Here is a 12629-nt window from a genome sequence, read left to right on the forward strand (position 1 = left end):
AATCAATTATTAGTCCTAGAATATTAAAATTACATATGCTTATGGCACATACCTTCAGCTTTCTCCTGGGATGTTTGTTGAGCCTTCATCGATTACCGTAGGACTTGTGGAGACCTCTGAAGTAGGGTAACGAAGTCTCCACTTTACACTTCCCGACAGCCTGTAATATGATTACCACAGCCAGATATTAACACTATAAACACTACTCTATGATTATCAAGTAGTTTGGGATCCATACTCCAAATAAAAACCACTGTGAAAGCAATGAAAATTACGAGCGCATATGACCTTTCCACTTGCGCTAGTTCGCTGTTGGTATTCTGTCATTTATTATTCATAAAACCCCTCACACTTTATATTTCTATTACTATATAACACTTATATATATCTACAGTCTTTATCCATAAGTTTCCTTCAGTAGTATTAGTTTATTGTCCCTGTAGGGATTCAATTTCTTTCAGTAAAATATGTAGCATTCACTTTCTCGTCCTGTATACTAGCATTGAGAGTGAATGTCACTTTCACCTTCACTCTCATAACTCATATTATTCAGACATGCTAGAGTGAAACTTTCACTTTCATTACTCCTAGGGTATATACTCGTATTCTTATAATACTACTCATTTACATTTCTGTTTACGTTCTCTATTTTATTTACGTTATTTACATTTCTATTTTATTTACACTGTGTTATGCACTGTCACTTGAAGTAACTTATAAAACTATTTTCCACTGTTCACGTATATTTACATTCATTACTTTCACTTGCTGTTTACACATTATTTACACATTATTTACAATTCCACTTGCACTGTTCTACTCAATAGAAAGATCGTAGTCACTCTTTTATCAATTGTCAGCCCTTTACCTCTTTCCACACGAGGTTTAGTAGGGGGTAAAGGTCACAGGGCCCTTTGCATGGGGGTGAAAAGTCCCTGAAGTCAGCAAGAGCAAACAGACGTACCTCCACATTGGAAGATCAGAGTGAACTGATAAGGGTGGGCCGGGGTGGTGGCCTACCTAGGGAAATCCGTTACTGCCAATGTTAGCCTCTTGACAGCAGCTAATATATAGCAGTGAAATGATTGGCAGGAAATCTAGACAATTTTTCAATCATTCATTCATTGCCAGATGCCATGTATCCCAGACAGGGTGGCCAAGGGCTTAGAGTTAATTGTTTTACAGGGAGGGGCACTAATCCTCCACCAACCCCACTTGACGTAGGGATGCCAACAGCATCTGGTGTTCCCAGGCGGTCACCCATCCAAGTACTAACCAGACCCAACGTTGCTTAACTTCGCTGATCGAACGGGAAGCGGTGTACTCAACGTGGTATGGCCATTGGCAATCTAGACAATACATTATAAATTAGGTAGTTCCAGGTGAATGTAAATATCACTTAGGCTTCTCCCTTCCCTCCTTATATGTATATTTATTACGAAAATAGATTATACGGCATATTTCAAGGGGAAATAAACAGCGAAAATTAGCGAACGAGTGCACGTGAGGTGTTGTCAGGTGATAATTAGCCAATTCCAGGTGTATGGCACTCTCACTTACCTTATTTCTTTCTTGTATATATTATTTGGTATAAGAATAGGTCATAGGGCTTATTTCAATGGATGAAATCTGTGAAAAATTACAGGGAAGATTTACTTAGCGTAGCACGGCCGGGCAGGCGAGAGGATAGGGTAATGGAGGGGGGGTAGGGAGGAGAGTCAAGAATGGGGAGAAATGGCTAAATTGTCAACAATGGATGGGAGTACAGATGAGATTAGGAGTGCTGACTAGTGTTGGACATTGGCAGTACTGATAGATGATACAAGCCACCACTTGGAAGCCCGGGTGAATTCAAAATAACACAGAATCACAAAAGCGACGCCCCGCGGTATGATCCCTTGCTCCCAAGCGTCACGAAAGTGACGCCCCGCGGTTAAGGGGTTAAGCAATACAGAACTGATGTTGGCCCCTGTTTCAGTAGGTAATAATTAAAAAGGAGAGGATATAATGGGTCTAGGTTCAGTATTTTACAAATTTTTCCAGTACGTTGCCAGATTGATTGCTAGGTGGTGGCAGAGTTTCATGACAGCCACATCCTTTGCTCACTGGCCTCCACTATTTGGCCACCACCTCTGATCCAAATGTATCATGCACTCCTTACTCATCTAGGAAGTAGTTCAATAGATATCAGTGATAGGCTTTTGATTAGACTGGGATAGGATAATATGTTGGAAAATCTTGATTCATTTATTGTTGTGGTATATTTAAGTAGAAAGGCAGTGTTGCTAAAATTATTCAAGCTTTCTTATTCACAACTTCAAACCTGTTTTTTTGTTATGAATGGCAAGGTTTAAAGGTGCCCTGCTAAGGTGCCTTTATGTCGTCAGTGGGGGATAAATTGGTTTTGCAGCTCAAAAGTCTGTTATACGTGGAAAACCCTGAATCAAGTAAATACGGTATATGTTTTCAAGCATGCTATCTATTTATCTATCTGTTGCCAGATGCCTCAATCCTGTTCGGGGTGGCCACAAACAAATTGCCTCCACGTCACCCTGTCCCCCACCATTTCACTGCCCCGCTCCCAACTCACACCCCCCCTCTCTCATATATACCTCTCCACCCCATACCTCCATCTCATCCTCGGCCTCCCCCTCCCTCTTCCCCCCTCCACCTCACTCATATACTCTCATCGTCAGTCTTTCACCCTTCATCCTCTCCACATGGCCAAACCACCTCAGTGTATTCCTCCTAACGCTTCCTATCACATCCACACCACAACGCTCCTTTATATCCTCATTCGTCAGCCTGTCTCTCCATGTGACTCCACAGGCTCCTCTTAAATAACTCATTTCCACTGCTCTCACTCTTGACTTGTGTCCTTCCAGCAACGTCCAAGCTTCACTTCCATACGTTAGAGTTGGTATCACAATACTGTCATGTAGTAACTTTCTTTTCCATGCTCACTTCCGTGTTTCTTATCACTGGTTTCAAGGAACCAGCAACCTTTCTTCCCTGCTGTACCCTTTCAAGCACTTCACCCTCCAAACCTCCATCCTTACTCATATTATTACCCAAGTACTTAAACATACTCACATTTTCCAATTCCTCACCATCCAACCTCGCCGTACATTCACTGACTTCACCTCTCTCAGAGACCATCACTTTACTCTTCCATACATTTAGCTCTAGATTCCGTTTCTTACACACTCTCCCAAACTCATCCACCAAGCCTTGCAGCTCTCCTTCGTCTTCACTCAACGACACAGTATCATCTGCAAACAACAGTACAGGGAATTTCCAAACACTACCCTCTCTCACCAGGGCCACTCCAACATCCACTACCCTACCTTGTACCTCCTTTATTACCCCATCCATGTACAGATTGAACAACCATGGAGACATGACACATCCCTGTTTCAACCCAACCTTCAAAGAGAAAAATTCACTCAGTTCACCATCCACACGCATTGCAGCCTTCGCACCATCATACATACTCTTCACAGCATTCAACAACTTCCCATCTACTCCATATATTCTTAATACTTTCCACAATCCTTGTCTATCCACCCTGCCATATGCTTTCTCCAAATCCATGAAACCCACATACAACTTCTTTCCCTTCTCTAGAAACTTTTCCACTATAGATCTAAGAATGAATATCTGATCTACACAACCTCTTCCCTTCCTAAAGCCTCCCTGTTCTTCTTCAACTAATTCCTCTGTCCTTTCTGTAACTCTGTCAATAAGTATCCTACCATACACTTTTCCTATTATACTGAGAAGACAGATGCTCCTATGCTTACCACACACTTCTTTTTCCCCTTTTCCATTGTACAAGGGAATAATTATACCTGACTTCCAATCCTCCGTGACTCTACCTTCCTCCCAGGCCAATCTGCACTTTTTCCACATCCATTCTACTATTATCTCTCCCCAATACTTCAGCATTTCACCACACACTCCATCAATTCCTGTGGCTTTCCCCAATTTAACTTTCTTCATTGCTTCCACAACTTCTATCCTACTGATTTCTTCCTGTCTTCTCATCTCCCTCCTCCTCCCAGCCATTCCCCAGCCACATATACTCGCATTACTTTTATCCTTTATGTTCAACAATTCCTTAAAGTGTTCTCTCCATCTGCTCACTTTTTCTCCCTTCTCCTCTAGAATATTGTCCCTTGTTGTATCCTTTGCCATATAAATACTCATAGCATGGGTTGCAGATGTAAATGAATGTGATGCTTCACCATGCTCATCCGAGGAAGAGTGTTTCAACACGGAGGGTTCCTTCACTTGTAGGCCCTTGACACCTTGTGGTCCAGGTTTCAGGAGAAATGTTGCAACAAGGGAGTGCCAAGGTAACTGTTTTTTGTGTATCAGAGTAATAGAGGTGAAATAGTATCTATAAGAAAGTTATCATACAAACTGTTTTGTACATCCTTGAATTTGTTGATATGTTCATTCTTGTTTACCCAGTACTGGCTTTGCAAACTGCATGATTTCTAGCATATTACCGTTTGATAGCCCAGACCTTGAGATCAATTTGTAAGATCTCATTGTAGATTATATTAGGTTTAATCTTGGTGTTCTGCCATCCTCATTAACACTGCTAGATATTCCACCCTGTTTTCATCCCCATTCTCTCCTTATATCAAAACACTTATATAACCCACTTATACATCTCATCACCAATGCATGTACATCCCAGCCAACTTCTTATCTGCTCATTTGCAGTTCAACCTTTGGAGGCTTTATTATTTTGGAAAGTACCTCTACCTTTTTAAGCTTTATCATTTTGGAAAAGTATTTATCATTTTGGAAAGTATTAAGAATATATGGAATAGATGGGAAGTTGTTGAATGCTGTGAAGAGTATGTACGATGGTGCGAAGGCTGCAGTGCTTGTGGATGGTGAACTAAGTGAATTTTTCTCTTTGAAAGTTGGGTTGAAACAGGGATGTGTCATGTCTCCATGGTTGTTCAATCTGTACATGGATGGGGTAATAAAAGAGGTACAAGGTAGGGTAGTGGATGTTGGAGTGGCCCTGGTGAGAGAGGATAGTGTTTGGAAACTCCCTGTACTGTTGTTTGCAGACAATACTGTGTTGTTGAGTGAAGACGAAGGAGAGCTGCAAGGCTTGGTGGATGAGTTTGTGAGACTGTGTAAGAAACGGAATCAAAAGGTGAATGTAGGGAAGAGTAAAGTGATGGTCTTTGAGAGAGGTGAAGTCAGTGAATGTACGGCGAGGTTGGATGGTGAGGAATTGGAAAATGTGAGTACGTTTAAGCACTTGGGTAGTGTGATGAGTAAGGATGGAGGTTTGGAGGGTGAAGTGCTTGAAAGGGTACAGCAGGGAAGAAAGGTCGCTGGTTCTTTGAAAGCAGTGATAAGAAACAGGGAAGTGAGCATGGAAGTGAAAAAGTTACTACATGACAGTACTGTATTGTGATACCAAGTTTAACGTATGGAAGTTAAGCTTGGACGTTGTTGGAAGGACACAAGTCAAGAGTGAGAGCAGTGGAAATGAGTTATTTAAGAGGAGCCTGTGGAGTCACATGGACAGACAGGCTGACGAATGAGGATATAAAGGAGCGTTGTGGTGTGGATGTGGATGTGATGGGAAGCGTTATGAGGAACACACTGAGGTGGTTTGGCCATGTGGAGAGGATGGAGGGTGAAAGACTGGAGGGGGGAAGAGGGAGGGGGAGGCCGAGGATGAGATGGAGGGATGGGGTGGAGAGGTATATGAGAGAGGGGGGTGTGAGTTGGGAGCAGGGCAGTGAAATGGCTGGGGACAGGGCAACTTGGAGGCGATTTGTTTGTGGCCACCCCAAACGGGATTGAGGCGTCTGGCAATAGATAGATAGATAGATTTTGGAAAACACCACACATTCATCAAACTAATCTCAATATTTTTCTGCTCAAACCCAAGGACATTGTCATCCTTACTGCCAAGTTACACTTCCATAAAGCATACACTTTCGGTAACATGTAGCATACAGTTTTCTCTTAGTGTGGAGGAAGAATTCTCTCAAGAGAAGTAAGAGTTTCCTAAACCTTATATTGTATTCATTTCTAAGGAGGTATGCATGGCAAAATCTGTGTCTCAGAAACTTTTACTGGATAACCTAAATAATGCTGAAAGCAAGAAAATGGTTTTAGGGTGGCAAGTCTGATGAAGACAGAAAACAAGGATATCATAGGTGAGCAGTGTGTGTGAAGAATGATGAAGGAATGGTAGTGGTGGACAGTGAAGATATTAAGGATGCCTGGAGAGAGCATTATAAATGGCTACTGAATGAGGAGTTTGACTGAAACAGGGGAGGTTTTGAGTGTTTGGCCCTTGGCCTTTGATTGATGCTGTTACTGTTCCTACATACTTGTATCTTTACAGGAATGAACCAAGCTCATACTCGCGTTTATTAAACCATTTTCGACATTCATATCTTTAAATTTATGAATAGATTTGGCATACACTATTTCATTCGGTGGTGCAGTGATTCCACTGATCAGTTGCCCTGTTTGGGAAACTGAATTTCCTTAAGTCTTTGTCACCTATCTTTTTAGGCTATGCATTTTTTTGTAGTGTCCTCTTGCTGATGCCTCATCATAGGTTATATGCTCATTGATGTCTGTTTTCTCTTTCTCTGAGAAGCATTTATATAGTGCAGTAATGTCTCATCTTTTCCTTCCCTCTTGTAATTTTGGTAGGTTCAGTTTTTCTAATCTTTCTTCATAGGTTAGATCCTTTAAACTTGGTACCCATCTTGTAGTGGCCCTTTGTTCATTTTCAGTCATATCTATGTGTTTTTTGAGATGAGGATTCCAGACCAATGATGCATATTCCAGGGTTGGTCTGATGAATGATGTTTTTATCTTTCTTAGCATGTCTTCATTTATATATGTGAATACTGTTCTCATATTGGCAACCAGTGTGTACATGTTCCGTACCTTCTCATTTATGTGGTCAGCCAGGGATAGTCTGTTATTGATAATCACTCCTAGGTCCTTCTCCTTTTCTGATATGTTTCGAGTTGGACATCGTAGTTTATAATCCCAATCTGGTCTTTTTCCACTGTGGTGAATGTTTTTGACATACCAGATAGAGCCAGGATTCCTTGGGCGTGAATGATGAGCGAATGAAGGTGCGACCCATGGATCAGGCAGATTTGGGCTGTCTGAACATTGCTACTCCTCACCCTGCCCTAGGGTGGGAAAGGAGGTCCGGATGATGATGATGGATATAGGTTATCCCCCCATCCGTGATTGACTGTATTTTATGTTTAACTATAGTTTTGCTTTGGATGTAGCTGTAGCTTTGGTTGATCACTGTTTTTATTTATAATGTCTACCTCAAACTGCCTTTGAGCTTCTCTCCTTATCCTTGTACAGTATAATAATTTCTTGCCTCTTTATAGTTGTTATATGCCCTCTCACTATTGTGTCATTTGTATCTGTTCCACAGCAAGTCTCTATTCTCTTTTGATTTTTTACATTCTGTGTTAAACCACTTCTTATTTCTGTTTCTTCGTGCTGAGGGACATAATTTTGGACTTCTGTTGTATATAATTCACAGAATTTTCTATATACAGGGTGTTATTAAATGCCACTGACAGACTTGGGGAATGGATTCCCTATTGAAAAACAAATCCACCTCATTGTATAGGGAAATGCAAAAATATGAACCACTGATGAGTTACAGGACTTAAAATGAAAACTGAGCCCTGTCCACGCCAGAGCAAATGTACCAATCTGAACACTGGTGCCTCACCTCTTCCTCCTCTCCCCCTCAGCCACCCACTTGGTATATCTACATACTGTCCAATAGTTATGGTCGAATAACTATAATACTATACATGTTTACTGTGGTATACAATAAATGAAATATTGTGCCCTTGAAAAATTTCATTAACCCGCCGCGTCCCGTTGACATATATATACGTCCACACGTTTTGTCATTGTCAGTACCGTTGACGTATATAAACGTGAATCAATTGCAAGGTCCCCAATTTGCACAATTTCAATTTTCGCTTATGATTTTTGGTACGTATGTACGGGACACCTTCCTCTACAAGATGCCAGGCAGGGACAATTTCTTACCCCGCATGACCTCCCCCCCCCCTTGCACGCCATTGTCTCGGCAATTCACCTGTTACAAGAGTAAAGACCTGTCGTGCCATGGTACGAAATTCAGGTCCAGAGTGATTCCCCAATCGATGACAATGTGGAGGACAAAGTTTACGTAACATTAGAGGAAGAAACAGTCAGAAATGATGTTCAGGTAATGTCGCCAAAAAAGGTCAGGTATGTTGATGTGTTTGGTGAGTGAAACAATGCTTATATTGTGTATATTACTGTGTGAAAACCAATATACTCTCATACTGCATATAAATTTGTATCATATAAATAAATAAATACCATTTATGAGTGGTGTGGAATAGTTACCCTTCCATAGAACTCGTTTTCTTTGGAGCCAGCCTGATAGAAAACCCAGTAAGGTAAGGAGTACTGCTACCTGTATCGAGTATTTAAACCTCAGGTGAGTGATTTCTCTCTGAATTTTCGATGTTTCTCACCAAAAGTGGAGGTTTGTGCCCCCCAAATTTTTTTCCAAAATTAGTCAGGATTGGGGGGAGTCAGTGGTGGAAAATCGGTTGGGACGGGACGGGTTAATACTGCAGCACGCTACTTACATGGCCATTACAATCATTGTAATAAATCGTGGCGTAGTACACAGCATTCTCCTATCACCCGCCAAACGATGCAGATTCGTTGCCTTTTCCACATTCTTCTCAGCTTTGACAGCTGCATAACATACAGTACATTATCAATATAAATGGACAGTGAGTATGAAAAATAATGAACAATAACTCTGGCAATGTCAGCATCCGCTACTGAGAGACGATTTGGTTGACAGTAGTTGACGTGTGTGAAATCAAGGAAAGGCAACTATCCTAAACAGACACATGTTTGTACAGTACATTACAAACAGACACATATAAGTACATTACAAAAGGTGTTCCACATGTCTCCCTCCACATTCAATAAATAAATGACAGCGGCGAAGCATGGACTGCCGCACACGTTCAAAGACTGGTGGTGTTCTCCATATTTGTTCACATGCAGCCTAAATTTTTGGGAGTAGTTGATCCTCAGTGTCAACGGACATTTCATAAACCACCGATTTTAGATGATCCCATAGGTAGAGGCCTATGGGATTTAGGTCAGGTGACCATGCTGTCCAGGAAATGGGACTGCCACATCCTATCCACCTGTTGGGAAAGTGGCCATTGAGGTATTCTCATACAGTCAGGCTGAAGTGCACAGGTGCACCGTCGTGCATGTACCACATCCTCCTGTGCCTTGCAAGAAGTACATCGTATAGTAACATCGGTAAATCATGTTCTAAGAACTCACGATACACAAAGCCTGTTAGGTGACCAGGATGAACATGTGGACCAACGATACAGTCACCAGTTATGCCGCACCATACATTGATAGAAAAATGATGCTGATACCCTCTATGCCAGGTTATATGGGGATTGGCCTCATCCCAAGCATGCATATTGTGACTGTTAAACATTCCTGTTCTTGTGAATGAGGCCTCATCTGAGAACAGTATCATGCTCGGAAAATCAGGATCGAGTGCTGTTTGGACTAGAAACTGCTGGGAGAAAGTTGAGCGTCTTGGGAAGTCCTCTGGGAGTACATGCTGAACTTTCTGGAAGTGGTAGGGATGAAGGAGCTGATCGTGAAGTACACTCCATGCTGTAAAATTACTGACCCCAACAGCATTTGCCAAACCGTGAGTGCTTGCTTGAGTATTTGTTGCAACGGCCTCTAGGATCGTCTCTTCAAGTTGGGATGTACGTACAAAACGTGGTCATCCTGTTTGTGCCATATCCCACTTAAAGGATCTTCTCTCCCTCAGCCTCCTGTCTTTGGATGTAAATGTTGTGTGATATGGATGCTCCTGCTGCGGAAATCTTTCTACTTAAAGACGCACAGCTTCCATACCGTTTCCGTTTGCAGCACCATAGGTTAGGTGCATATCAGCCAACTCCATAAACGAGTACCACTGCATCTTGTTGACCTGGAGGAACAGTGACCATCCAACCAGTATGGTAACATTGACAAGGAGACTGTATCTTTAGCCCTCATGTAATAGACAGATTGCGGAGCTATAATTAGACAGTGCTGCATTATCAGTTCGAGGTTTGGTATTAGTGAACAAAACCAGGTTAATCATCTGGCCTTGAGGCTTTATCACACGCAGTAAAATAAATCTGCCAGTTGTTGTTGTTACCGGTACTATGTTCATGATACTGGGTTACATTAAGAGTAGTGCACATGTGTAACATGCTGGTTAGCGATACAACACCTAACGATATGGCTGAAATCACCTGATATGGTCATGTAGTGAATTGGTAAATGTACAGTACATATATCCTTACATGCAGACAGCAAACAGACATTATGAATGACCAAGAAAAGTCTAGCATAGTATACTGGCATTCGTCTCTCACACAGACACACACACACACACACACACACACACACACACACACACACACACACACACACACACACACACACACACACACACACACACACACACACACTCACACAGAAAGTGATTGAGAAAAGCAACAATATCATTTTAATGGGGGACTTTAATTGTAAAGAGGTGAACTGGGAGGAGTGGGACTCGGGAGGTGGTGAAGATTCGTGGGACACTATATTGTTAAATATATCAGTGAACAATGTGATGACACAGTGGGTCAAAGAAGAGACAAGATTCCGAGACGAGGACACGCCACCAAGATTAGTCTTACTTCTAACCAAAGAAGCCGATGTAATAGAATCCTTGAAATATCTTTGTCCTATACGAAAAAGTGATCATGTGGTCATTCAGTTCCAAATGATAATAGGGAACGCGGTGCCAAGAGACGAGTTTTATGGGCAGAGAAGTTACAACTTTGGGAAACCAAACTTTACAAGATGGAGAAAATTCTTTGAAGATGCAGATTTGAGAAAATTCAGAGAAACAGGAGAGATACAGAGGAAGTGGGAAGTCTTTTTAGACCTCTATAATTTGGGAGTGGAAAAATATGTGCCAAGTAAGGGGGAAAGAAAACACGAAAAAGGAGTGGTTTAATAGAAGGTGTATGATAGCAAAAAAAGAGAGGGACATGGCATGGAACAACTGGAGGAAGAGACGTAATAACAGAACAAGGGAAGAATATAAAAGAACTAGAAATGAATATACAAGGATGCATAGAGAGGAAGAAAGGTACTTTGAAAAAGGTATAATAGACAAATGTAAGGATGAACCCAAACTGTTTTATAGATTTGTCAATGGCAAATTGAAACAAAAGGAAGGAATCACCAAACTGAAAGTAGATGGAGAGGTCTATAAAGATGCGGCAATGCAAGCTGAAATAATGAACAAATGTTTCCGGTCAGTTTTCACCAATGAAAGGGAGTTTGTGGAAGGGGAGGCTGTGACTAGATATGTAGTGATGAAAGAAATAAAAGTGGAAGTACAGGAAGTGTGTAAATTACTGGAAACTCAAGATGTAAGGAAAGCCCCAGGACCATATGGAATCTCTACTTGGGTACTGAAGGAATGTAGAGAACAACTGGCGGATAAGATTCACGGTTTAATTGTGTGTTCTCTGGAAGAGGGGAAAGTGCCTCATGAATGGAAGAGGGCAAATGTGGTACCAATTTATAAGGGAAAAAACAAGGAAGAACCTCTGAATTATAGACCAGTGTCCCTGTCCAACTTGTTGAGCTTTTACCCAAGAGCAATTGACATGCTACAGGAGAGAGATGGTTGGGTGGATTGTGTGTATTTAGATTTGGAGAAGGCCTTCGACAAGGTACCCCATAAGAGACTAATGTGGAAACTAGAACATATAGGAGGACTGAAGGGAAACCTCCTGGAATGGATGAGAGACTTTCTGAGAGACAGACAGATGAGGACAGTAATAAAGGACAGGATGTCTGGATGGAGAGAAGTAACAAATGGAGTCCCTTAGAGGTCTGTGTTGGTGCCAGTAATGTTCCTGATTTATGTTAATGATATGGTAGAGGGAGTGAACAGTTATGCAAGTTTGTTTGCTGATGATGCAAAGATCCTGAGGAAGGTAGAGGCAGAGGAGGACTGTAAAATGCAGCAGGAGGATCTGGATAGGATACATGACTGGAGCCAGAAGTGGGAAATGAAATTCAACACATAGAAGTGTAAAATACTGGAAATGGGTAAAAGTACCAAGAGGCCATCACTGAATTATATGATGGGTAATGAACCTATCACAAAAGTGAGAGAAGAGAAAGACTTGGGAGTGCTGGTCCAGGATAGTTTGTCTCCTGAAAAACATATTAACAAGACAGTTAGAGAGACATATAAACTTCTGACTAACATAAGAGTAGCATTTCATTACAGGGATGAGGAGATGATGAAAAAATTGATAGTGGCCATGATCTGCCCCAGGTTAGAATATGCAGCAGTACTGAGGTCCCCACACAAACAGAAAGATATAAACAAGATTGAAAGAATACAAAGAACAGCAACTAAGATGGTCCCCAGTCTGGCAGATCTATCGTAAAGAGAGAGGCTGGAA

The 12629-nt window shown here is 41.6% G+C and overlaps 1 protein-coding gene and 1 non-coding gene across 2 annotated transcripts in view; one reads left to right on the forward strand and one right to left on the reverse strand.

Annotated features, from left to right (window-relative positions):
• LOC145413007 (uncharacterized) overlaps window positions 1-12629 on the forward strand; it is a 468549-nt gene that overhangs the window by 241374 nt on the left and 214546 nt on the right. Inside the window, exon 18 of the mRNA XM_080282828.1 lies at window positions 4224-4358. Coding sequence (XP_080138954.1) covers window positions 4224-4358 — 135 coding nt within the window. The remainder of the gene's footprint in view (window positions 1-4223; window positions 4359-12629) is intronic.
• On the reverse strand, window positions 1228-1346 carry LOC145413075 (5S ribosomal RNA). Its single transcript, XR_013899684.1, has one exon. It is a non-coding gene; the product is annotated as a 5S ribosomal RNA (ribosomal RNA).

The sequence above is a fragment of the Coenobita brevimanus genome, chromosome 94 (assembly GCF_032717465.1).
Source record: "Coenobita brevimanus isolate Jiangsu-jjx chromosome 94, ASM3271746v2, whole genome shotgun sequence".
NCBI classification, from domain to species: domain Eukaryota; kingdom Metazoa; phylum Arthropoda; class Malacostraca; order Decapoda; family Coenobitidae; genus Coenobita; species Coenobita brevimanus.